This window comes from Lethenteron reissneri, chromosome 70 (assembly GCF_015708825.2).
Source record: "Lethenteron reissneri isolate LAM-NWPU_2019-01 chromosome 70, ASM1570882v1, whole genome shotgun sequence".
In the NCBI taxonomy this organism is placed as follows: Eukaryota; Metazoa; Chordata; class Hyperoartia; order Petromyzontiformes; family Petromyzontidae; genus Lethenteron; species Lethenteron reissneri.
In genome coordinates, this window is record NC_083848.1 from 750,539 (window position 1) to 778,223 (window position 27,685).

The 27,685-nt window shown below is 57.1% G+C and overlaps 1 protein-coding gene across 1 annotated transcript in view; it reads left to right on the forward strand.

Annotated features, from left to right (window-relative positions):
* Positions 1–1,376: 1,376 nt before the first annotated feature.
* LOC133360973 (lysine-specific demethylase 6A-like) overlaps positions 1,377–27,685 on the forward strand; it is a 28,153-nt gene continuing 1,844 nt past the window's right edge. The window contains exons 1-8 of the mRNA XM_061579857.1: positions 1,377–1,769; positions 16,181–16,235; positions 16,922–16,956; positions 19,712–19,805; positions 20,393–20,519; positions 23,306–23,404; positions 24,826–25,045; positions 26,711–26,848. Coding sequence (XP_061435841.1) covers positions 1,485–1,769; positions 16,181–16,235; positions 16,922–16,956; positions 19,712–19,805; positions 20,393–20,519; positions 23,306–23,404; positions 24,826–25,045; positions 26,711–26,848 — 1,053 coding nt within the window. The 5' untranslated portion in view covers positions 1,377–1,484. The remainder of the gene's footprint in view (positions 1,770–16,180; positions 16,236–16,921; positions 16,957–19,711; positions 19,806–20,392; positions 20,520–23,305; positions 23,405–24,825; positions 25,046–26,710; positions 26,849–27,685) is intronic.

The window sequence follows — 27,685 nt, forward strand, 5'->3', positions numbered from 1 at the left end:
CACACAGCGTCACACACAGCGTCACACACAGTGTCACACACAGCGTCACACACAGTGTCACACACAGTGTCACACACAGCGTCACACACAGCGTCACACACAGCGTCACACACAGTGTCACACACAGTGTCACACACAGTGTCACACACACACAGCGTCACTGGCACTGTCACACACACCCAGTGTCACACACAGTGTCACACACACCCAGTGTCACACACACACAGCGTCACTGGCACAGTGTCACACACAGTGTCACACACACTCAGTGTCACATGGTGTCACACACAGTGTCACACACACTCAGTGTCACATGGTGTCACACACAGTGTCACACACAGCGTCACACACAGTGTCACACACACTCAGTGTCACACGGTGTCACACACAGTGTCACACACACAGTGTCACACACACCCAGCGTCACACACACACAGCGTCACACACACCCAGTGTCACACACACCCAGTGTCACACAGCGTCACACACACCCAGTGTCACACACAGTGTCACACACCCAGCGTCACACACACCCAGTGTCACACACACCCAGTGTCACACACACAGTGCCACACACACAGTGTCACACACAGTGCCACACACACAGTGTCACACACAGTGTCACACAGTGTCACACACAGTGTCACACCTTGAGCGTCACACATCGTCACACACTTGAGCGTCACACACTTGAACGTCACACACTTGAGCGTCACACACTTGAACGTCACACGCGGAATATTTGTACTGGAGGAATCCGACAAGCTGTAAAGCTCTTTCTCACAGCGTTGCGCAAAGAGCGTCGCAAATCATGGTGCACTGTCCTGTTCCGCTGGTTCCACTCTGAACGTTCCGTTCTGCAGGATCTATTCTGTTCCGCTGGTTCCACTCTGAATGTTCCGTTCTGCAGGATCTATTCTGTTCCGCAGGTTCCACTCTGAACATTCCGTTCTGCAGGATCTATTCTGTTCCGCTGGTTCCACTCTGAACGTTCCGTTCTACTGGATCTATTCTGTTCCGCTGGTTCCACTCTGAACGTTCCGTTCTGCAGGATCTATTCTGTTCCGCTGGTTCCACTCTGAACGTTCCGTTCTACTGGATCTATTCTGTTCCGCTGGTTCCACTCTGAACGTTCCGTTCTGCAGGATCTATTCTGTTCCGCTGGTTCCACTCTGAACGTTCCGTTCTGCAGGATCTATTCTGTTCCGCTGGTTCCACTCTGAACGTTCCGTTCTGCAGGATCTATTCTGTTCCGCTGGTTCCACTCTGAACGTTCCGTTCTGCAGGATCTATTCTGTTCCGCTGGTTCCACTCTGAACGTTCCGTTCTGCAGGATCTATTCTGTTCCGCTGGTTCCACTCTGAACGTTCCGTTCTACTGGATCTATTCTGTTCCGCAGGTTCCACTCTGAACGTACCGTTCTACTGGATCTATTCTGTTCCGCAGGTTCCACTCTGAACGTACCGTTCAGGCAGTTCCATTAAATGTTGCCGGTTCCGTACCGACGGCTCCGTTCCGACCACCGCGTCGGATCCGCGTTGCAAGACATCGGCTCCATCTCCCACCCCGGACGTCCAGCCTGTAACCGGCCCCCGCTGACACTGCCTCCCCCCCCCTCCCGTGTCCCCCCCCCCCCGTGTCCCCCCAGGGCCACCAAGGCCTTCCAGGAGGTGCTCTACATCGAGCCGGGCTTCCGGCGCGCCAATGAGGTCCACCTGCGGCTCGCTTTGATGTTCAAGCTCAACACCGACTACGAGAGCAGCCTCAAGGTACGCGCACGCACCGCACACCGCACACAACGCACATCGCACACACCATACATTGCACACACACCACATACACACCACACACACTGCATACATTGCACACAGCACACACACCACACACACTGCATACATTGCACACACACACACAATGCACACATTGCATACAGCACACACCACACGCACCGCATACACACCACACACACCAATCGCACACACACCGCACACACACACCACATACAGCACACACCGCGCACACACCACACACAACACCACACACACACCACACACACCACATTGTTGTCGCCGCAATGTCCCCCCCCAGGGGAGTAGCTGCTGCCTGTGAGGTTCAGTGGCCTTGGCTCGGCAGCCATCTGTCTCCCTCCCTTCGTGGGGCAGGAGACCCGTGTGTGTGTGTGGGGCAGGAGACCCGTGTGTGTGTGTGGTGCAGGAGACTCGTGTGTGTGTGTAGCAGGAGACCCGTGTGTGTGTGTAGCAGGAGACCCGTGTGTGTGTGTGGTGCAGGAGACTCGTGTGTGTGTGTGGTGCAGGAGACTCGTGTGTGTGTAGCAGGAGACCCGTGTGTGTGTGTGTGTGGTGCAGGAGACCCGTGTGTGTGTGTGTGTGGTGCAGGAGACCCGTGTGTGTGTGTGTAGCAGGAGACCCGTGTGTGTGTGTGGGGCAGGAGACCCGTGTGTGTGTGTGTGTGGTGCAGGAGACCCGTGTGTGTGGTGCAGGAGACCCGTGTGTGTGTGTAGCAGGAGACCCGTGTGTGTGTGGTGCAGGAGACCCGTGTGTGTGTGTAGCAGGAGACCCGTGTGTGTGTGGTGGCAGGAGACCCGTGTGTGTGTGTGGAGCAGGAGACCCGTGTGTGTGTGTGGTGCAGGAGACCCGTGTGTGTGTGGTGCAGGAGACCCGTGTGTGTGTGGTGGCAGGAGACCCGTGTGTGTGTGTGTGGAGCAGGAGACCCGTGTGTGTGGTGCAGGAGACCCGTGTGTGTGTGTGTGGTGCAGGAGACCCGTGTGTGTGTGTGTGTGGTGCAGGAGACCCGTGTGTGTGGTGCAGGAGACCCGTGTGTGTGTGGGTGGTGCAGGAGACCCGTGTGTGTGGTGCAGGAGACCCGTGTGTGTGTGTGTAGCAGGAGACCCGTGTGTGTGTGTGTAGCAGGAGACCCGTGTGTGTGTGTGGTGCAGGAGACCCGTGTGTGTGTGTGTGTGTAGCAGGAGACCCGTGTGTGTGTGTGTGGTGCAGGAGACCCGTGTGTGTGTGTGTGGTGCAGGAGACCCGTGTGTGTGTGTGTGTAGCAGGAGACCCGTGTGTGTGTGTGTGGTGCAGGAGACCCGTGTGTGTGTGTGTGTGTGGTGCAGGAGACCCGTGTGTGTGTGTGTGTGGTGCAGGAGACCCGTGTGTGTGTGTGTGGTGCAGGAGACCCGTGTGTGTGTGTGTGGAGCAGGAGACCCGTGTGTGTGGGGCAGGAGACCCGTGTGTGTGTGTGTGTGGGGCAGGAGACCCGTGTGTGTGTGTAGCAGGAGACCCGTGTGTGTGTGTAGCAGGAGACCCGTGTGTGTGTGTGGGGCAGGAGACCCGTGTGTGTGTGTAGCAGGAGACCCGTGTGTGTGTGTAGCAGGAGACCCGTGTGTGTGTGTGGGGCAGGAGACCCGTGTGTGTGTGTAGCAGGAGACCCGTGTGTGTGTGTGTAGCAGGAGACCCGTGTGTGTGTGTGGGGCAGGAGACCCGTGTGTGTGTGTAGCAGGAGACCCGTGTGTGTGTGTGTGTGTAGCAGGAGACCCGTGTGTGTGTGTGGGGCAGGAGACCCGTGTGTGTGTGTGGGGCAGGCAGCTGCCCCTGTTGCCGGGCAGAACGCGTGCCTTAGTGACGGATGGGCCTCTCCTCCTCCCGATTGGCTGCCGAGCAGCCAATAGCACGGCTCCCCTTTGCAGCTCTGCTTTGCCTTTTTTATTTCTTCTCTTCCCCCTCTCTCTACCCTGCAGTTATCTGTGTGTCATTGTGTGTGTATGTGTGTGCAATTGTGTGCGTGTATGTGTGTGCAATTGTGTGTGTGTATGTGCAATTGTGTGTGTGTGTGTGCAATTGTGTGTGTGTGCATGTGCAATTGTGTGTATATGTGTGTGTGTGAAATTGTGCGTATGTGTGTGAAATTGTGTGTGTGTATGTGTGTGCAATTGTGTGTTTGTATGTGTGTGCATGTGTGTGTGTATGTGTGTGTTTGTGCAATTGTGTGTGTTGTGCAATTGTGTGTGTGTTTGTGGAATGTGTGTGTGTGTGTGCAATTGTGTGTGTGTACATGTGTGTGTGCAATTGTGTGTGTGTCTGTGTGTTGTAGGGTGTGTCTGTGTGTTGTGTGTGTCTGTGTGTAGGGTTTGTCTGTGTGTTGCAGGGTGTGTCTGTGTGTGTCTGTGTGCTGCAGGGTGTCTGTGTGTGTGTAGTGTGTGTCTGTGTGTTGTGTGTGTCTGTGTGTTGTGTGTGTGTCTGTGTGCTGCAGGGTGTCTCTGTGTGTTGTGTGTGTGTCTGTGTGCTGCGGGCTGTGTCTGTGTGCTGCAGGGTGTATGTGTGTTGCAGGCTGTGTCTGTGTGTTGCAGGGTGTATCTGTGTGTTGCAGGCTGTGTCTGTGTGCTGCAGGGTGTCTGTGTGCTGCAGGGTGTGTCTGTGTGCTTCAGGGTGTATCTGTGTGTGTGTCTGGGTGTGTCTGTGTTGCAGGGTGTGTCTTTGTGTGTCTGTGTTATGTGTGTATCTGTGTGTTGTAGGGTGTGTCTGTGTGCTGCAGGGTATGTCTGTGTGTTGCAGGGTGTGTCTGTGTGTGTGTCTGGGTGTGTCTGTGTTGCAGGGTGTGTCTTTGTGTGTCTGTGTGTTATGTGTGTCTGTGTGTTGCAGGGTGTATCTGTGTGTTGCAGGGTGTGTCTGTGTGTTGCAGGGTGTGTCTGTGTGTTGCAGGCTATGTCTGTGTGTTGTGTGTGTGTCTGTGTGTGTGTGTCTGTGGGCTGCGGGCTGTGTCTGTGTGTTGCAGGGTGTGTCTGTGTGTTGCAGGGTGTGTCTGTGTCATCTTGCTCAGTCTAGCCCCTGGGTCTGTCCTGTGACCTCCTGCCTAGCGGGCGTTTGCCGCTTGACGTCGCCTCAAAGGGGGGGGCTGGCCTGGCCTGGCACAAGCGCCGTGGTGGTGGCGGAGTTGTCGTTGGGGTGTGTCTGTGTGTTGCAGGGTGTGTCTGTGTGTTGTAGGCTGTCTGTGCGTTGGGGTGTGTCTGTGTGTTGTAGGCTGTTTGTGCGCTGGGGTGTGTCTGTGCGCTGGGGTGTCTCTGTGCGCTGGGGTGTAATCCGCACAATCAAGGCCCGTGTGTAGAATCTTTACACCGCCCACGGCACCGCTCACGGCACCGCTCACGGCACCGCTCACGGCGACGCTCACGGCACCGCTCACGGCACCGCTCACGGCGACGCTCACGGCGACGCTCACGGCGACGCTCACGGCGACGCTCACGGCGACGCTCACGGCGACACTCACGGCACCGCTCACGGCGACGCTCACGGCGACGCTCACGGCACCACTCACGGCGACGCTCACGGCGACGCTCACGGCGACGCTCACGGCGACGCTCACGGCGACGCTCACGGCGACGCTCACGGCACCGCTCACGGCGACGCTCACGGCGACGCTCACGGCGACGCTCACGGCGACGCTCACGGCGACGCTCACGGCGACGCTCACGGCGACGCTCACGGCGCCACTCACGGCGCCACTCACGGCGCCACTCACGGCACCACTCACGGCGACACTCACGGCGACACTCACGGCGCCACTCACGGCGACACTCACGGCGACACTCACGGCGACACTCACGGCGACACTCACGGCGACACTCACAACACGACCCTAATGGGGGGGGAGGGTGTGTCGGGTTTGACCAGATTGATTCGTGTTAGCAGGTAGATAAATCAAAAGCGACGAATGTTATTTATATGCACAGGAGGTCTCATTCACAAGGGGTGTGAGTGTGGTTGGGTGGGTGATTGAGTTGTTGTTGTTTGATCACTGACCAGCTGAATGAACTCTAGAGACCCTTCACGTGACGAGGGTTTCCGTGAGGCACACCGTCTTTATTGGCGGCTTGACACGGCACAGGTCCCCCGTAGACTCCCGCGGGTCGTCCCGCCTCGCCCAGACTCGACCCTCGACGTGTCGCACCGGCGGAGGCCACCGACACGGACAACAAACATCCGGCCGTGCAATGTCTAGCGAAGATGGCGGTGGGATGACACGAGATGAGTGCAATGTCTAGTGACGATGGCGGTGAGATGAGACAAAACAATGTCTCGTGACGATGGCGGTGAGACGAGACGAGTCCAAGAACCAGCAGCCACGAGCTCTCCCCACTCTCAGCTCCTTCTATGATACCCGGCGCTGCCTGGCTCAGGCCTGGCTCAGGCCTGGCTCAGCCTCCCTTCTGGGACCCGGCAACCACAACCACAGCGGTTGTGGGTTGTGGTTGTGGCGGGGGTAGTCGTGGTGGCGGTAGCGGTGGTGGAGGTAAAGGTCGTGGTGGTGGTGGAGGTGGTTGCGGTAGCTGTGGTGGTGGCGGCGATGGAGGTTGTAGCGGTGGCGGCGGTGGAGGTGGCGGTGGTGAAGGTGGTGGCGGTAATGGTTGGGGGGGTGTGGTGGTAGAGGTGGAGGTAGTCGTGGGGGGGGTGTGTGTGTGTGGAGGTGACTCGCGTTGACGGAGTGGGGGGGATGGAGGGGAGGGAGAGAGACTCGCGACGTTTCCCCACCGCCACCACCGCCACCACCTCCGCCACCACCACCGCCACCACCTCCGCCGCCACCTCCGCCGCCACCGCCACCGCCACCTCCACCACCACCGCCACCACCGTGGGAGTTTGCGTCACGAGGAGGTCAGAGCCCATGGAGACCCGAAGAGGGCGACGAGGAATGCCGGAGGGTGACGCGGCACGGGGAGAGTCGGGGGGGGGGCAAGGGGGGGTAGGGGGCTGGGGGGGGCAGGGGGGTTGGGGCACGGCAGGAAATGAGGTGAAAGGTCAAATTCTTGTTGTGTTGATGAGCGCGGTTGGCTACGTAAGGTGTGAGACCCACAGACTCGCCACACAGAGACCCACAGACTCACCACACAGAGACCCATAGACTCACCACACAGAGACCCATAGACTCACCACACAGAGACCCATAGACTCACCACACAGAGACCCATAGACTCACCACACAGAGACCCATAGACTCACCACACAGAGACCCATAGACTCACCACACAGAGACCCATAGACTCACCACACAGAGACCCATAGACTCACCACACAGAGACCCATAGACTCACCACACAGAGACCCATAGACTCACCACACAGACCCATAGACTCACCACACAGAGACCCACAGACTCACCACACAGAGACCCATAGACTCATCACACAGAGACCCATAGACTCGCCACACAGAGACCCATAGACTCACCACACAGAGACCCACAGACTCACCACACAGAGACCCACAGACTCACCACACAGAGACCCACAGACTCATCACACAGAGACCCACAGACTCATCACACAGAGACCCACAGACTCATCACACACAGAGACCCACAGACTCATCACACAGAGAGACCCACAGACTCATCACACAGAGAGACCCACAGACTCATCACACAGAGACCCACAGACTCATCACACAGAGACCCACAGACTCATCACAGAGACCCACAGACTCATCACACAGAGACCCATAGACTCATCACACAGAGAGACCCACAGACTCATCACACAGAGACCCACAGACTCACCACACAGAGACCCACAGATTCACCACACAGTGACCCACAGACTCACCACACAGAGACCCACAGACTCACCACACAGAGACCCACAGACTCACCACACAGAGACCCACAGACTCATCACACAGAGACCCACAGACTCATCACACAAGAGACCCACAAACTCACGCACAGAGCACTGCGTGTGTACATTGTGCGTGTTTGTGTGTGCCCTGCCTGTGTGTGTGTTTGCACTGCGTGTGTGTGCGTCTCACTTTTTTTTTCCTCTGCAGATGCTTTCTAGGAAGTCTGCTGTTTAGCATTTCTCCCTCCCTCCCTCCCCCAGCCCTCCCCCTCCATCATCGCTGCCTCCCTCTCCTCCCCCAGCACTCTTAGCCTCCCCCCCCCTCACTCTCCCACCCCCACCCCACACTCTCCCCCCCCCTCACTCTCCCACCCCTCACTCTCCCCCCTCTCCCCCCCCCCCTCACTCCCCATTCTCACTCTCCCCCCCTCTCCCCTCTCCCCCCCCCTCACTCTCTCCCCTCACTCTCCCCCCCCGCCCACTCTCCCCCCCCCGCCCACTCTCCCCCCCCCCCCGCCCACTCTCCCCCCCCCCCGCCCACTCTCCCCCCCCCCGCCCACTCTCCCCCCCCCCCCCCCACTCTCCCCCCCCCCCCCCACTCTCCTCCCCCACTCTCCCCCCCCCCCCCCACTCTCCTCCCCCCCCCACTCTCCCCCCCCCCCACTCTCCCCCCCCCGCCCACTCTCCCCCCCCCCCACTCTCCCCCCCCCCCCACTCTCCCCCCCCCCCCACTCTCCCCCCCCCCCCACTCTCCCCCCCCCCCCCCCACTCTCCCCCCCCCCACTCTCCCCCCCCCCACTCTCCCCCCCCCCCACTCTCCCCCCCCCCCCACTCTCCCCCCCCCCCCACTCTCCCCCCCCCCCACTCTCCCCCCCCCCCACTCTCCCCCCCCCCACTCTCCCCCCCCCTCTCTCCCCCCTCACACTCTCCCCCCCCCCCACTCTCCCCCCCCCTCTCTCCCCCCTCACACTCTCCCCCCTCACACTCTCCCCCCCCCCTCACTCTCCCCCCCCCCTCACACTCCCCCCCCCCACTCTCCCCCCCCCCTCACACTCTCCCCCCCCCCTCACACTCTCCCCCCCCTCACACTCTCCCCCCCCTCACTCTCCCCGCCCCCTCACACTCCCCCCCCCCCCCACTCTCCCCCCTCACACTCTCCCCCCCCTCGCCCTCCTTGCCACCCTCCCTGCCTGCTCAGCCTTTTCTTATTCTGTTTGTAATGTGAAGCAGCTGGATTACTGTGTGTCACTGTGTGTCACTGTGTCAGTGTGTGTGTCACTGTGTGTGTCACTGTGTCACTGTGTGTGTCATGGTGTGCTGTAGCGGTTAGCGCGCTACGCCGCTCTACGAACCGGGCGACCCGGGTTCGATTCCCGCTCACGGCCAACACCGGCGACGATTATCTGAACCGGTCCTGGGCCTCCCCTAGGTCGACTCAGCCTCAAACGAGTACCTGGTGCGGCGCGTTAAAACATCGCCCACTGGGGAGACAAAGGCGGCCGGGCGTGGTGCTGCTTGCTAGCGGCGCTTGAGAACGAGGGAGTTTGTTGACGCTGCAGGGAGAATCCCGTGAGCTACGCAGCTTTCTTCCTCACAGGGACCCCGGGTTAAGGAGGCCCCAAAGACACGACGGTCACGGGAACACCCCCCCCCCCCCCCCCCACGTCTCCTCACGCACGCGGCTTCCCGTCGTAGCGCGAGGGTGTTCGGAGCTCATGAGCTAGTTGGGGTGTAGCTTGGAGCCGCGCTGTTGCCGGGGCTCTGTGTGTGTGTGTGCGAGGGTGTTGCTTGAGAGGGTGTCGATGTCTGTGTGTGTGTGCGAGGCTGTTGCTTGAGAGGGTGTAGATGACCACGTGTGTCGTGGTGAGGGTGTTGTTTGAGAGGGTGTAGATGACCACGTGAGTCGTGGTGAGGGTGTTGTTTGAGAGGGTGTAGATGTCCACGTGTGTCGTGGTGAGGGTGTTGCTTGAGAGGGTGTAGATGACCACGTGTGTCGTGGTGAGGGTGTTGTTTGAGAGGGTGTAGATGACCACGTGAGTCGTGGTGAGGGTGTTGTTTGAGAGGGTGTAGATGTCCACGTGTGTCGTGGTGAGGGTGTTGCTTGAGAGGGTGTAGATGACCACGTGTGTCGTGGTGAGGGTGTTGCTTGAGAGGGTGTAGTTGACCACGTGAGTCGTGGTGAGGCTGTTGTTTGAGAGGGTGTAGATGACCACGTGAGTCGTGGTGAGGGTGTTGTTTGAGAGGGTGTAGATGACCACGTGAGTCGTGGTGAGGGTGTTGTTTGAGAGGGTGTAGATGACCACGTGAGTCGTGGTGAGGGTGTTGTTTGAGAGGGTGTAGATGACCACGTGAGTCGTGGTGAGGGTGTTGTTTGAGAGGGTGTAGATGACCACGTGTGTCGTGGTGAGGGTGTTGTTTGAGAGGGTGTAGATGACCACGTGTGTCGTGGTGAGGGTGTTGTTTGAGAGGGTGTAGATGTCCACGTGTGTCGTGGTGAGGGTGTTGCTTGAGAGGGTGTAGATGACCACGTGAGTCGTGGTGAGGGTGTTGTTTGAGAGGGTGTAGATGACCACGTGAGTCGTGGTGAGGGTGTTGTTTGAGAGGGTGTAGATGACCACGTGTGTCGTGGTGAGGGTGTTGTTTGAGAGGGTGTAGATGACCACGTAAGTCGTGGTGAGGGTGTTGTTTGAGAGGGTGTAGATGACCACGTGAGTCGTGGTGAGGGTGTTGCTTGAGAGGGTGTAGTTTACCACGTGTGTCGTGGTGAGGCTGTTGCTTGAGAGGGTGTAGATGACCACGTGAGTCGTGGTGAGGCTGTTGTTTGAGAGGGTGTAGATGACCACGTGTGTGTGTGTGTGAGGGTGTTGTTTGAGAGGGTGTAGATGACCACGTGGGTCGTGGTGAGGGTGTTGCTTGAGAGGGTGTAGATGTCCACGTGGGTCGTGGTGAGGGTGTTGTTTGAGAGGGTGTAGATGACCACGTGGGTCGTGGTGAGGGTGTTGTTTGAGAGGGTGTAGATGTCCACGTGTGTCGTGGTGAGGGTGTTGCTTGAGAGGGTGTAGATGACCACGTGAGTCGTGGTGAGGCTGTTGTTTGAGAGGGTGTAGATGACCACGTGTGTGTGTGTGTGTGAGGGTGTTGTTTGAGAGGGTGTAGATGACCACGTGTGTCGTGGTGAGGGTGTTGTTTGAGAGGGTGTAGATCTCCACGTGGGTCGTGGTGAGGGTGTTGTTTGAGAGGGTGTAGATGACCACGTGGGTCGTGGTGAGGGTGTTGTTTGAGAGGGTGTAGATGTCCACGTGTGTCGTGGTGAGGGTGTTGTTTGAGAGGGTGTAGATGACCACGTGTGTGTGAGGGTGTTGTTTGAGAGGGTGTAGATGACCACGTGAGTCGTGGTGAGGCTGTTTGAGAGGGTGTAGATGTCCACGTGTGTCGTGGTGAGGGTGTTGTTTGAGAGGGTGTAGATGTCCACGTGGGTCGTGGTGAGGGTGTTGTTTGAGAGGGTGTAGATGACCACGTGTGTGTGTGAGGGTGTTGTTTGAGAGGGTGTAGATGTCCACGTGGGTCGTGGTGAGGGTGTTGTTTGAGAGGGTGTAGATGACCACGTGTGTGTGTGTGAGAGTGTTGTTTGAGAGGGTGTAGATGACCACGTGAGTCGTGGTGAGGCTGTTGTTTGAGAGGGTGTAGATGACCACGTGAGTCGTGGTGAGGCTGTTGTTTGAGAGGGTGTAGATGACCACGTGTGTCGTGGTGAGGGTGTTGTTTGAGAGGGTGTAGATGTCCACGTGTGTGTGTGAGGGTGTTGTTTGAGAGGGTGTAGATGACCACGTGTGTCGTGGTGAGGTTGTTGCTTGAGAGATTGTTGATGTCCACGTGTGTCATGGTGAGGGTGTTGTTTGAGAGGGTGTAGATGTCCACGTGTGTGTGTGAATGTGTTGTTTGAGAGGGTGTAGATGACCACGTGTGTCGTGGTGAGGCTGTTGCTTGAGAGGGTGTAGATGACCACGTGAGTCGTGGTGAGGCTGTTGTTTGAGAGGGTGTAGATGACCACGTGTGTGTGAGGGTGTTGTTTGAGAGGGTGTAGATGACCACGTGTGTGTGTGTGAGGGTGTTGTTTGAGAGGGTGTAGATGACCATGTGTGTGTGTGAGGGTGTTGTTTGAGAGGGTGTAGATGACCACGTGTGTGTGAGGGTGTTGTTTGAGAGGGTGTAGATGACCACGTGTGTGTGTGTGAGGGTGTTGTTTGAGAGGGTGTAGATGACCACGTGTGTGTGTGTGAGGGTGTTGCTTGAGAGGGTGTAGATGACCACGTGTGTGTGTGTGAGGGTGTTGTTTGAGAGGGTGTAGATGACCACGTGTGTGTGTGAGGGTGTTGTTTGAGAGGGTGTAGATGACCACGTGTGTGAGGGTGTTGTTTGAGAGGCTGTAGATGACCACGTGAGTCGTGGTGAGGGTGTTGCTTGAGAGGGTGTAGATGTCCACGTGGGTCGTGGTGAGGGTGTTGTTTGAGAGGGTGTAGATGACCACGTGTGTGTGTGTGTGAGGGTGTTGCTTGAGAGGGTGTAGATGTCCACGTGAATCGTGGTGAGGGTGTTGTTTGAGAGGGTGTAGATGACCACGTGAGTCGTGGTGAGGGTGTTGTTTGAGAGGGTGTAGATGACCACGTGGGCTGTGGTGAGGCTGTTGGCTCGGGCGATGTGCGCATGTCGGCGGGTGGGTGACGTGGTGCCGGCTGTGTGTGTCGGGTGTTGGGTGGATGCCGAGGGTTGGGGTGCGGGGGTGTGAGGGGTGTTAGTGGTTGTTGAGTGGGGCTGTAGGTGCGAGTGGGTGTTGGCCGGGCGGGGATGTTGGTTGTTAGAGCATTGGGTGTGTGCAGTGTGTTGAGTGCAGTGTGTTGAGTGGGGCTGGGGCGCTGGGTGGGGTGGAGTGTTGTGAGTGGTGTAGGGTGTAGGGCAGGTGTAGTGTCTGTGTGGTGTGGAGGGAGCGTGTCGTGTGGGTGTAGAGTGCCGTGTGTAGTGTGGAGTGGGTGCAGCGTGCATGTACGGTGTAGAGCCGTGTGTGTAGGGTGTAGTGTAGCGTGTGTAATGTGAGTGGGTAGGGTAGTGTGTAGTGTAGGGTGTAGTGTGTAGATTAAGGTGTAGAGTGTAGTGTTGGGTGTAGTGTAGTATGTGTAGTGTGTAGTGTAGAGTGTGTAGTGTTAGGTGTAGGGTGTAGTATAGTGTGTAGTGTATAGTGTGTAGTGTGTCAGGTGTTGAGTGGTGACGCTGCGGTTGTCCAGGGTTCGTGTGCCCCCCCCCACTCCCCGTGGTGGCTGAAGGGGTTAAAGCCGGGACGTGAGGGGGCGCCTGGGGCCAATGGCGGAGTTCCTCCCCCTCCCTCCCTCCCTCCCCTTCTCACTCCGTGGCTTTTACTCCCCCTACCTCCCCGTCTCTCCCTCCTCCTCCCCTCCTCCTCTCCCTCCCCTCCCCGTCCCCTACTCTGTGGCTTGTAGTCGTCCTGCCTCTTCCCACTCTCACCTCTCTCCCTGTGCGTCTCTCTCCCTCGAATCATTCACTGTCAGTGGGCTCGTGTGTAGGTGGGTTAGGGTGTAGGTGGGATAGTGTGTAAGGAGTAGATGGGCGAGTTGTGTAGGGTGTGGGTGGGTGAGTAGTGGGCTCGTGTGTAGGTGGGTTAGGGTGTAGGTGGGATAGTGTGTAAGGAGTAGATGGGCGAGTTGTGTAGGGTGTGGGTGGGTGAGTAGTGGGCTCGTGTGTAGGTGGGTTAGGGTGTAGGTGGGATAGTGTGTAAGGAGTAGATGGGCGAGTTGTGTAGGGTGTGGGTGGGTGAGTAGTGGGCTCGTGTGTAGGCGGTGCTAGTGTGTAGGTGGGCGAGTGTATTTGCATGTAGAACTTTTTTAACACCGCACGTAGCCACCCACCCGTGCTAATCAGAAGTGTGGGGGGGAGGCAGTGGAAGGACAACAAACTAAACACAACAACAACAAGAAGCAGTTCTAAAGAAATGAGTTCGTCAATCTAGATGATGATGATGAAGATTTAAAAGTGGCATCGGAAGAGAGCGTTCCAGACGGCCGTGGAAATGTGTCTGAAAGTGCCGCGTGGCGATGCAGTGACCAGCATCTCTGTTGGATGATAATTTTCCGTAAGCCGCCGCTACGACGAAGATCACGTGATGGTCTGTCCTCCCTTCGAGATGTTGGCTCCCTCGCCCGGCGTGCGGGGAGGTTCCGTGGGTTCGATCCCGACCCCTGACGCCTGCTTTCGTGACTGCAGGGATTCATCTTCTTGGTTCTTTCGGTAAAGTCACGTAGAAGGGAAATGATGAAGTAATTAAAAGAAAACATAATAAAATAATATAATATATTAACATAATATAATCAAATAATATCATATAATAAAATAGTAAAATAATATAATATAATTATATTATTATATTTCGATTTAAAGCTTTCGTGACTGCAGGGATTCATCTTCTTGGTTCTTTCGGTAAAGTCACGTAGAATGGAAGTAATAAAATAATAAAAATAAAACAAAATAAAACAATTCAGACGCTGTCTTTCCGACAGACCTGTTCTTCACCTGAGGACGGCTGCTTGCGTTGTGGCCGAAACGTCGTGAAAATTATTTTGTTATGTTTTATTTTTATTATTTTATTACTTCCCTTCTACGTGACTTTACCGAAAGAACCAAGAAGATGAATCCCTGCTGTTTTTTCGGAGTCTGCGCGTGTCTCTCCACTCTCTCTCTCTGCCCCCGTGGTCGCGTGGATTTTTCTCCGGGTCTTCCGGTTTTTCCTCCCTCTCCACGTTTAGAATCGACGTCGCTTTGCCTTCAGAATATTTGGCTGCTGTACACGGACGATGGTAGAGGGTGGAGGGCGAGAGAGGCCGACTCCAATATCCGAGTAGCGATCCACAGATGCATTGTGACGCTCACGGGAGCTCTAAACTACATCACTGTTTGTGTTATTTATCAGCAGCTGTGTAAGGCCCCGCTGAGTTGCTGTGTAGCAGCTACACCCCTGGCCATCACCAGTGATAGCAGCTCAGCCACGTGGTGTCTCATCATCATCATCATGATGTAGAAATGTACAGCAGCAGGCAAAATACTCAAACATTTTGTATGTTCCTAGAGACTCCTATAGACCCAGAGACTCGTATAGACCCACAGAGACCCGCAGAGACCCGCAGAGACCCGCAGAGACCCGCAGAGACCCGCAGAGACCCGCAGAGACCCGCAGAGACTCGCAGAGACCCGCAGAGACTCGCAAAGACCCGCAGAGACCCGCAGAGACCCGTACAGAACCATATAGAGCCACAGGGACCCACAGAGACCCAGAGACTCGTATAGACCCGCAGAGACCCGCAGAGACTCGTATAGACCCGCAGAGACCCGCAGAGACCCACAGAGACCCACAGAGACTCACAGAGACCTGCAGAGACTTGTATAGACCCACAGAGACCCACAGAGACCCACAGAGACCCACAGAGACTCGTATAGACCCGCAGAGACCCACAGAGACCCACAGAGACCCACAGAGACCCGCAAAGACCCGCAAAGACTCGCAGAGACTCACAGAGACCCACAGAGACTCGCAGAGACCCGCAGAGACTCACAGAGACTCACAGAGACCCACAGAGACTCACAGAGACCTGCAGAGACTTGTATAGACCCACAGAGACCCGTACAGAACCATATAGAGCCACAGGGACCCAAGTACTCAACGCACGTAGATTCCATGCGTGGTAGACCCGGAGAAAAATGCCCGCCAACGCGGTGAAAGAGAGAGGGGCGCAAATTCAAAATGTACAGCAGCAGCAGCAGCAGGCGTCAGGGGGTCGGGATCGAACCCACGACCTCCTGCGTACCAGGGCGAGGGAGTTAACATCTCATAGCCACCGAGATGATGATGAGAGATGCAGACTCCAAATACACAGCAGCAGCAGTAGCCGGCGTCAGGGTTAGGGATCGATCCCACGACCTCCCGTAGACCAGGCGAGGTAGTCTACATCTCCTAGCCACCGTGATGATGATGATGAGAGAGACGCAAACTCCAAATCATACGGCAGGCGTAAGAGTCGGGATCGAACCCACGACCTCCTGTACACCAGGCGAGGGAGTTAACATCTCCTAGCCATGAATGTCTGTGTGTATGTTGCACTTCTTTAGCACCGTACGTAGCCAAGCGTGCTCATCAGAGGTGAACACGGTTTGTAAAGAAAGGAGTTTGTCAATCTCGATGATGATGATGATGATGAAGATTTGCAGGTGGTGGTGGTGGTATTATCTCCCAGTGGCTTCCTCATGTCGGAAGGAAGAGAGCGCAAGCGCGTGTGAAGGCGCCGCTGCTGCCGCTGCTGCTGCTGCTGCTGCCGCTGCCGCTGCTGCTGCCGCTGCTGCTGCTGCTGCCACTGCTGCTGCTGCTGCCGCTGCTGCTGTGTTGCTGTGTTGACCAGAGTTCACTTGATGTGTCTGCGCGCGTGTAGATCTGTGTCTAATGTGTGCATGTCTACGTGTGTGTCTGTATGTGTGTGTGTCTGCGCGTTGCCGTTGCAGCATTTCCAGCTGGCGCTCATCGACTCCAGCCCGTGCTCGCTCTCCAAAGCCGAGAGTGAGTGCTCACCCCCCACCCCACCCACCCCCCACCCCACCCACCCCCCACCCCACCCACCCCCCACCCCACCCACCCACCCACCCCCCACCCCACCCACCCCCCACCCCACCCACCCCCCACCCACCCCCCACCCACCCACCCACCCCCCACCCCACCCACCCACCCCCCACCCCACCCACCCACCCACCCCCCACCCCACCCACCCACCCACCCCCCACCCCCACCCCACCCACCCACCCCACCACCCCACCCCCCACCCCACCCACCCACCCCACACCCTCTCCACCCACCCACCCCCCGCGTGCCCCCCCCACACCACGGTGGGAGGCCGTGCCCGGCAGTGATGTGACATTCAGTGATGATGATGATGGTGATAATGGTGGGAGTTGGAGTGAGAGCAATGGGTTGTTGTTGGTGGTGGTGGTCTGGGTGGTGATTGCCATGTGGTGGTGGTGGTGGTTGTGGCGGTGATTGCCATGTGGTGGTGGTGGTTGTGGTGGTGGTGGTGATTGCCATGTGGTGGTGGTGGTTGTGGCGGTGGTGGTGATTGCCATGTGGTGGTGGTGGTGATTACCAGGTGGTGGTGGTGGTTGTGGCGGTGATTGTCATGTGGTGGTGGTGGTGGTTGTGGCGGTAAAGCACCGAGCCTCGTTGATGCTTCTGTATCTCGTTCTCTCCCACAGTTCGTTTCCACATCGCTCACTTACATGAAATTCAGGTCAGTGCCAACACGGACACACACACACACCAATAGCAAATGCTCGCCTGTGCCAGGCTAGGTGCACCACTTTTGAGGCTACCACGTGAAGTGTGGAAGGCTCCCTGCTGGCAGGAGGTCACGGGACAGACCCAGCAGGTGCCACGGGTCGCCTGACTGAGATGACCGGCACACGTTCCGACTGATACCCCCCACCGTGCCAACTCGCTGCATTTTAGCCACCCGGCGCTCCGCTCGTTGTTGTGAGCGTCGCTCCTCCGCCCTCCGTTGTTGTTGCTGGAGGGCGATTGCACGGGGCAGACCCAGCAGGTGCCACGGGTCGACTGACCGAGATGACTGGCTGATGCACCACCTGTGCCCCCTACTGTGCCAACTTGCTGTGCTTTAGCCACCCGGCGCTCCGCTCGTTGTTGTGAGCGTCGCTCCTCCGCCCTCCGTTGTTGTTGGAGGGCGACTGCCTCCAACTGCCCAGTAGCGTCCTTCACGAGCCTCCTCCACTGAGGCCGATCTTGACACCGCTGGTACCAGTCATCGGCAAGTCCACTCAGCTCCACGTCCTCCTGTACCACATCACTCCATCTCTTCTCTAGCCCGTGCCGCGCCCGTCTAGCCCCCTCGATCCGGCCGAAACAAAATCTTTTTGGGCATGCGGTGTAAGGACCCCGCTGAGCCGCTGTGTAGTCGTTCTTGTTCATCATCATCATCATCGTCAACATCGCGTACATGCTTTCAACGCACAGCGACGTTGATTCTAAACGTGGAGGGAAGAAGCGGAGGACCCGGAGACAAAATCCACGCAGTGACCACGGGGAGAGAGACGCAGACTCCAAATATACAGCAGCAGCAGCAGCCGTCAGGGGTCGGGATCGAACCCAGGACCTCCTGCGTACCAGGCGAGGTGGTCGACATCTCCTAGCCACCGTGATGATGATGATGAGAGAGACGCAGACTCTAAATACACAGCAGCAGCAGCAGCTGTCAGGGGTCGGGATCGAACCCACGACCTCCTGCGTACCAGGCGAGGTAGTCAACATCTCCTAGCCACCGTGATGATGATGATGATGAAAGAGACGCAGACTCTAAATATACAGCAGCAGCAGCCGTCGGGTCGGGATCGAACCCACGACCTCCTGTGTACCAGGCGAGGTGGTCGACATCTCCTAGCCACCGTGATGATGATGAGAGAGACACGCAAACTCCAAATATACAGCAGCAGCAGCCGTCAGGGGTCGGGATCGAACCCACGACCTCGTGCGTACCAGGCGAGGTGGTCGACATCTCCTAGCCACCGTGATGATGATGATGAGAGAGACGCAGACTCTAAATACACAGCAGCAGCAGCAGCTGTCAGGGGTCGGGATCGAACCCACGACCTCCTGCGTACCAGGCGAGGTAGTCAACATCTCCTAGCCATGATGATGATGATGAGAGAGACGCAGACTCTAAATATACAGCAGCAGCAGCCGTCGGGTCGGGATCGAACCCACGACCTCCTGTGTACCAGGCGAGGTGGTCGACATCTCCTAGCCACCGTGATGATGATGAGAGAGACACGCAAACTCCAAATACACAACAGCAGCAGCAGCCGTCAGGGGTCGGGATCGAACCCACGACCTCCTGTGTACCAGGCGAGGTGGTCGACATCTCCTAGCCACCGTGATGATGATGATGATGAGAGAGACGCAGACTCTAAATACACAGCAGCAGCAGCCGTCAGGGGTCGGGATCGAACCTACGACCTCCTGTGTACCAGGCGAGGTGGTCGACATCTCCTAGCCACCGTGATGATGATGATGGCCCTCTGTGGCCCTGTGTGGCCAGTGTGGGCCCGTGTGGGCCACGCGGGTTTCTGTGCCTCGGCGTTATTATTTTTATTATTGTTGTATCGTCGATGTGTTGGCGTGCGTCCCAGCGTGGCGTGCCGCTTGGCCCTGGGCCCTCGCGTTGTTTGTGCGGCGGCGGTGGCGGCGGTGGTGGTGTGGGCTGTGGTGGTTGTGGTGGTGGTGGCGGTGGGGGCGGTGGGGTCTGCGGTGTTGGTGGCGGTGGTGGTGGTGGGGGCTGTGGTGGTGGTGGGTGGGGGCTGTTGTTGTTGTTGCTGCTGCTTGGCTGGGCAGGTCGCGTTGACCCGGGTCATCCGGACCGCCTCGTGCGCTCTCGCTCTCTCTCCCTTGCTCTCCCTCCCTCGCTCGCTCCCTCTCCCTCTCTCGCTTCCTCGCTCTCTCACTCGCTCTCCCTCGCTCCCTCTCTCTCCACCTGCCTGGTGAGGGTGCGGTACCACCCACACTGCCCCGTCCCCCGTGCGTCACCGTGCCGCACGCAACGGGCACCACCACCACCACCCGCTGCCACTGCCGCTGCTGCCGCTACTGCTGCCACTGCTGCTGCCGCTGCTGCCGCTGCTGCTACTGCTGCTGCTGCCGCTGCTGCCGCTGCTGCTGCTGCCACTGCTGCTGCTGCTGCTGCCGCTACTGCTGCTACTGCTGCTGCTGCCGTTGCTGCTGCTGCTGCTACTGCTGCTGCTACTGCTGCTGCCCCCTGCTGGGGACCCGGCTGCCTTTAGAAGACGACGTGGGGAGGGAGCCGCGTTGATCGGTGCCGATTCCTCCGTGTTTACCCCCCCCGTGTTTACCTCCCTCACCACCCCGTCTCACCCCCCGTCTCACCCCCCCGTGTCCCCCCCCGTCTCACCCCCCCCCACCCCGTGCCCCCCCCCCCCCCCACTCCGTGTCCCCCCCCCCCCCCCCTGCATGAGCAGCACAAGTACCGTGCAGCCAAGGAGGCGTATGAGCACCTCCTGCAGACGGACAACCTCCCAGCCACGGTCAAGGCAAGCGCACTACGGCAACTGGGTCAGAGGCGCTCACTCACTCGCTCACACTCGCTCACACTCGCTCGCTCTCGCTCACACTCACTCGCTCACTCGCTCACACTCACTCGCTCACTCACTCACACTCGCTTACACTCGCTCACTCACTCACACTCGCTCACTCACTCACTCACACTCGCTCACTCACTCACACTCACTCACAACCTCCCAGCCACGGTCAAGGCAAGCGCACTACGGTAACTGGGTCAGAGGCGCTCACTCACTCGTTCACTCACACTCGCTCACACTCAGTCACTCTCGCTCACACTCACTCGCTCACACTCGCTCACTCACACTCACTTACACTCACGCTCGCTCACTCACACTCACTCACGCTCACTCTCACTCACTCGCACTTGCTCGCACTCGCTCGCTCACACTCGCTCACACACGCTCGCTCACTCACTCACACTCGCTCACTCACGCACGCTCGCTCACACACGCTCGCTCACACACTCGCTGACTCACTCGCTCACACTGACTCGCACACTCACTTACTCACGCTCGATGATGATGTGATGTTGTTGATGATGATGTGGTGATGTTGGTGGTGATGTTGGTGGTGCCCAGGCTGGATGCATCACACAGCCGAGCAGCTGGGAGAGAAATCTCAGCGCGAGTCCTGCGCTATCCAGTGCCTGCAGAAGTCGCTGGAAGTCGACCCCAACTCAGGCCAGTCCTGGTACTACCTGGGCAGGTACGTGGTGTGGTTTGTGTGTGTGTAGCGTCTTCCAGTGGCTGGCGGGGTGAGTGGGTGAGTGGAGTTTGTGTGATCTCCCCCTGTTCTACAGAGTGGAGTTTGTGTGATCTCCCCCTGTTCTACAGAGTGGAGTGGAGTTTGTGTGATCGCCCCCTGTTCTACAGAGTGAGTGAGTGGAGTTTGTATGATCTCCCCCTGTACTACAGAGTGAGTGAGTAGAGTTTGTATGATCTCCCCCTGTTCTACGGAGTGGAGTTTGTATGATCTCCCCCTGTTCTACAGAGTAAGAGTGACTGGAGTGTGTATGATCTCCCCCTGTTCTACAGAGTGGAGTGGAGTTTGTGTGATCTCCCCCTGTACTACAGAGTGGAGTTTGTATGATCTCCCCCTGTTCTACAGAGTGAGTGAATGGAGTTTGTATGATCTCCCCCTGTACTACAGAGTGAGAGTGAGTGGAGTTTGTATGATCTCCCCCTGTTCTACAGAGTGAGTGAGTGGAGTTTGTATGATCTCTCCCTGTTCTACAGAGTAAGTGAGTGGAGTTTGTATGATCTCTCCCTGTTCTACAGAGTGAGTGAGTGGAGTTTGTATGATCTCTCCCTGTTCTACAGAGTGAGTGAGTGGAGATTGTATGATCTCTCCCTGTTCTACAGAGTGAGTGAGGGGAGTTTGTATGATCTCTCCCTGTTCTACAGAGTGAGTGAGTGGAGATTGTATGATCTCTCCCTGTTCTACAGAGTGAGTGAGTGGAGTTTGTGTGATCTCTCCCTGTTCTACAGAGTGAGTGAGTGGAGTTTGTATGATCTCTCCCTGTTCTACAGAGTGAGTGAGGGGAGTTTGTATGATCTCTCCCTGCTCTACAGAGTGAGTGAGTGGAGATTGTATGATCTCTCCCTGTTCTACAGAGTGAGTGAGGGGAGTTTGTATGATCTCCCCCTGTTCTACAGAGTGAGTGAGGGGAGTTTGTATGATCTCTCCCTGTTCTACAGAGTGAGTGAGTGGAGTTTGTATGATCTCCCCCTGTTCTACAGAGTGAGTGAGGGGAGTTTGTATGATCTCTCCCTGTTCTACAGAGTGAGTGAGTGGAGTTTGTGTGATCTCTCCCTGTTCTACAGAGTGAGTGAGTGGAGTTTGTATGATCTCTCCCTGTTCTACAGAGTGAGTGAGTGAGGGGAGTTTGTATGATCTCTCCCTGCTCTACAGAGTGAGTGAGTGGAGTTTGTATGATCTCTCCCTGTTCTACAGAGTGAGTGAGGGGAGTTTGTATGATCTCTCCCTGTTCTACAGAGTGAGTGAGTGGAGTTTGTATGATCTCCCCCTGTTCTACAGAGTGAGGGGAGTTTGTGTGATCTCCCCCTGTTCTACAGAGTGAGTGAGTGGAGTTTGTATGATCTCCCCCTGTTCTACAGAGTGAGTGAGGGGAGTTTGTATGATCTCTCCCTGTTCTACAGAGTGAGTGAGTGGAGTTTGTGTGATCTCTCCCTGTTCTACAGAGTGAGTGAGTGGAGTTTGTATGATCTCTCCCTGTTCTACAGAGTGAGTGAGTGGAGTTTGTATGATCTCTCCCTGTTCTACAGAGTGAGGGGAGTTTGTATGATCTCTCCCTGTTCTACAGAGTGAGTGGAGTTTGTATGATCTCTCCCTGTTCTACAGAGTGAGTGAGTGGAGTTTGTGTGATCTCTCCCTGTTCTACAGAGTGAGTGAGTGGAGTTTGTATGATCTCTCCCTGTTCTACAGAGTGAGTGAGTGGAGTTTGTATGATCTCTCCCTGTTCTACAGAGTGAGTGAGTGGAGTTTGTATGATCTCTCCCTGTTCTACAGAGTGAGTGAGTGGAGTTTGTGTGATCTCTCCCTGTTCTACAGAGTGAGTGAGTGGAGTTTGTATGATCTCTCCCTGTTCTACAGAGTGAGTGAGTGGAGTTTGTGTGATCTCTCCCTGTTCTACAGAGTTAGTGAGTGGAGTTTGTATGATCTCTCCCTGTTCTACAGAGTGAGTGAGTGGAGTTTGTATGATCTCTCCCTGTTCTACAGAGTGAGGGGAGTTTGTATGATCTCTCCCTGTTCTACAGAGTGAGTGGAGTTTGTATGATCTCTCCCTGTTCTACAGAGTGAGTGAGTGGAGTTTGTGTGATCTCTCCCTGTTCTACAGAGTGAGTGAGTGGAGTTTGTATGATCTCTCCCTGTTCTACAGAGTGAGTGAGTGGAGTTTGTGTGATCTCTCCCTGTTCTACAGAGTTAGTGAGTGGAGTTTGTGTGATCTCCCCCTGTTCTACAGAGTGAGTGAGTCTATGGGTATGTGGAGGGAAAAAACCGGAGGAGCCGGAGACAAATCCACGCGGTGACCACGGGGAGAGAGAGACGCAAACTCCAAATATACAGCAGCAGCAGGCATCGTCAGGGTCGGGATCGAACCCACGACCTCCTGTATACCAGGCGAGGTAGTCAACATCTCCTAGCCACCGTGATGATGCTGAGAGAGACGCAAACTCCAAATATACAGCAGCAGCAGGCATCGTCAGGGTCGGGATCGAACCCACGACCTCCTGTATACCAGGCGAGGTAGTTAACATCTCCCAGCCACCGTGATGATGCTGAGAGAGACGCAAACTCCAAATATACAGCAGCAGCAGGCATCGTCAGGGTCGGGATCGAACCCACGACCTCCTGTATACCAGGCGAGGTAGTCAACATCTCCTAGCCACACTGACGCCCTCGCCACCAACCCCCCCACTCACCCTCTCTCACCCCCCCCCCCCCCCCCAACCTCTCTCCCTCCCTTCCAGGTGCTTCTCCAGTATTGGCAAGGTGCACGATGCGTTTGTGTCGTACCGCCAGTCGATAGACAAGTCGGAGGCAAGCGCTGACACATGGTGTTCCATCGGGTGAGTGGGCGTGGGTGTGTGTGGGTGGGTGAGAGTGCGTGGGTGGGTGAGTGTGGGTGGGTGAGAGTGGGTGGGTGACTGTGTGGGTGAGTGGGCGTGGGTGACAGTGGGTGGGTGGGTGAGAGTGAGTGGGTGAGAGAGAGAGGGTGGGTGAGTGTGCTACGCTCACACGCACACTCGCTACACTCACACGCACACAATACGCTCACACACACTCACTACGCTCACACACACACACTCGCCGTGCTCACACACACATTTGCTACCCTCACACACACATGCGACACGCACACACTACGCTCACACACACACACACTCACCGTGCTCACACACACTCGCTACCCTCACACACACACACACTCGCCGTGCTCAGACACACACACACACTACACACACACGCACTCGCCGTGCTCACACACACACACACTACACACACACGCACTCGCCGTGCTCACACACACATGCGACACGCACACACTACGCTCACACACACACACACTCACCGTGCTCACACACACTCGCTACCCTCACACACACACACACTCGCCGTGCTCAGACACACACACACACTACACACACACGCACTCGCCGTGCTCACACACACACACACTACACACACACGCACTCGCCGTGCTCACACACACACACGCTACACACACACACTCACTACGCTCACACACACACACGCTACACACACACTCGCCGTGCTCGCACACACACACGCTACACACACACACGCACTCGCCGTGCTCACACACACACGCTACACACACACGCTACACACACACTCGCCGTGCTCACACACACACACTACACACACAACACACACTCGCCGTGCTCACACACACACACGCTACACACACACGCTACACACACACTCACTACGCTCACACACACACACACGCTACACACACACTCGCCGTGCTCACACACACACACTACACACACAACACACACTCGCCGTGCTCACACACACACACTCGCCGTGCTCACACACACTACACACACACACGCTACACACACACTCGCCGTGCTCACACACACACACACGCTACACACACACTCGCCGTGCTCACACACGCTACACACACACTCACTACGCTCACACACACACACACGCTACACACACAGGCTACACACACACTCGCCGTGCTCACACACACTACACACACACACGCTACACACACACTCACTACGCTCACACACACACACACGCTACACACGCTACACACACACACTCGCCGTGCTCACACACACTACACACACACGCTACACACACACTCACTACGCTCACACACACACACACGCTACACACACACACACGCTACACACACACTCACTACGCTCACACACACACGCTACACACACGCTACACACACACTCGCCGTGCTCACACACACTCGCGCTTGCGTGCGCCGCAGGGTGCTGTACCAGCAGCAGAACCAGCCGATGGACGCGCTGCAGGCGTACATCTGCGCCGTGCAACTGGACCACGGGCACGCGGCGGCCTGGACGGACCTGGGCATCCTGTACGAGTCGTGCAGCCAGCCGCACGACGCCCTCAAGTGCTACTGCAACGCCGCCAAGAGCAAGGCCTGCACGGACGGGGGCGCCCTCGGACAGCGCATCAAACACCTGCAGGTGTGGGGGCGGGGGGGGGGGAGAGAGGGGGGGGGAGTGGGGGGGTATGTAAGGGGAGAGTGGGGGGGGAGTGGGGGAGTGAGAGAGGGTGGGAGAGGGGGAAAGTGGGGGGGGAGAGAGAGTGGGGGCGGGGGAGGGGAGTTGGGGTGGAGATGGAGAGGGGGGAGAGAGTGGGGAGGTAGATAGGGGGGGAGTGGGGGGGGAGAGGGGGGGGTACAGGGGGAAAGTGGGGGGGGGGGAGATAGAGAGGGGGGGAAGTGGGGGGGGAGAGTGTAAACGTATGTGCATGTTTTTGTGTGTATACATGTGTCTGTGTGTGTGTATACATCCGTGTGTGTACGTCTGTGCGTGCGTCTGTGTGTATACATCTTCGTGTGTGTCTGTGTGTATACATCTGTGTGTGTGTGCATGTGTCTGTACATCTGCGTGTGTGTCTGCATGCATGCGTCTGTGTGTATACATCTGCGTGTGTGCATGTGTCTGTGTGCGTCCGTGTGTATACATCTGCGTGTGCGTCCGTGTGTATACATCTGCGTGTGCGTCTGTGTGTATACATCTGCGTGTGCGTCTGTGTGTATACATCTGCGTGTGCGTCTGTGTGTATACATCTGCGTGTGCGTCTGTGTGTATACATCTGCGTGTGCGTCTGTGTGTATACATCTGCGTGTGCGTGTGTCCGTGTGTATACATCTGCATGTGTGTGTGCGTGCATGTGTCTGTGTGGGTCGGTGTGTATACATCTGCGTGTGTGTCTGCATGCATGCGTCTGTGTGTATATATCTTCGTGTGTCTGTGTGCGTGCGTGCATGTGTCTGTGTGCGTCTGTGTGCGTCTGTGTGTATATACATCTGGGAGTGTGTCTGTGTATGCATCTGCGTGTGCGTGCATGTGTCTGCGTGCGTCTGTGTGTATACATGTGCGTGTGTAGTAGGTTTAAAGAGACTTGGACGACGTAGTCGGAGGCACACTTCTTTATTAAACGTTCCACTCTATACAGGCCAAGGTATACAACACTCGAAGGGGTATCGGCCCCTTCACCCGTCTAACAGGGAGATCCCACTATCTCTATCCCGGATAGCTACTCCCAGGTCCTCCACTACGGAGCTAGGGGAGGCTAGCTGATCCAGCTCTGGCCAAGCTGGGATCACGGCACCCTGAGTCACCAGACCGGCCCCTTCACCCGTCTAACAGGGAGATCCCACTGTCTCTAACCCGGCTAGCCTACTCCCAGGTCCTCCACTCGAGAGCTAGGGGAGGCTAGCTGATCCAGCTCTGGCCAAGCTAGGATCACGGCAGAGTCACCAGACCGGCTCTTACAAGAGCATCGGGCTCTGGGCTCTCGGGGCCACGCCACTGGCTTGCCCTGATCGGTCCTGAGAAGGACAGCGATCCAGGAGAGTCCCAGGGCCTATCTAGCCGGTCTTCCTTCTTCACTGGTTTAAGCTAAAACACTGAACCCCGAGCCCACCGGCTCACCGCCTTATATAGCAACTCCCCCACCGAGGGGTGGGGCCGTGGGGGATCCCAGCGCCGTTACAGCCCCCCAGGCTAAACGATGCAGACGTGGATGTAAGCATCCTTCCGCGTGCGGGCACAACCACCCCTGGTGTGTTTGTTCGCCCTCCCGTAACACCTCTACACGTGCGCCCCCCCTCCCTCCCGCAGAGCCAGCTGTGCAGCCTGCCCCCCGGCGTGCTCGCCAGCAAGCCCAAGATGCTGCCCAGCATCGAGGAGGCGTGGAGCCTCCCCATCCCCGCGGAGCTCACGTCACGTCAGGGGTCAGCCTCCAGCACGCCGCAGCAGGTGATACTCACACACACACCACATACACACACACATACACACAGAGCTCACACACACACACACACACTACGCTACACACACACATACACACAGAGCTCACGTCGCGTCAGGGGTCAGCCTCCAGCACGCCACAGCAGGTGATACTCACACACACCACACACACACGCCACGCTACACTCACACACACACGCCACGCTACACTCACACACACACTCACGCTCACACACACACAGCACGCTACACACACACACATCCACACACACACACCACACATACACACACACACCACGCTACAGTCACACACACACCGCACTCACACACATACACACACCACGCCACGCTACACTCACACACACCACGCTACACACACACGCACCACGCTACACTCACACACACATCACGCTACACTCACACGCACCAACTCACACACACATCACGCTACACTAACACACATACACACACCACGCTCACACACACACATCACGCTCACACACACCACGCTACACGCACCACGCTCACACACACACACCACGCTACACACACACCACGCTACACACACCACGCTCACACACACCCGCTACACACACAGAGCTCACGTCACCCCAGGCCTCGCTCACACTCTCCTCTACGCTCACACACGCACGTACGCGCTTCGCTCGCATACACACACACTTACGCGTGTGTATGCACACTCACTCACACGTGTGTGTGCGTGTGTGGGGAGCGGTATTGCAGCGGTTAGCACTACGCTACGAACCCGGCGACCCGAGTTCGATTCCCGCTCACGGCCAACACCACCAGTGAGGATTATTTTAACCCGTCCTGGGCGACTCAGCC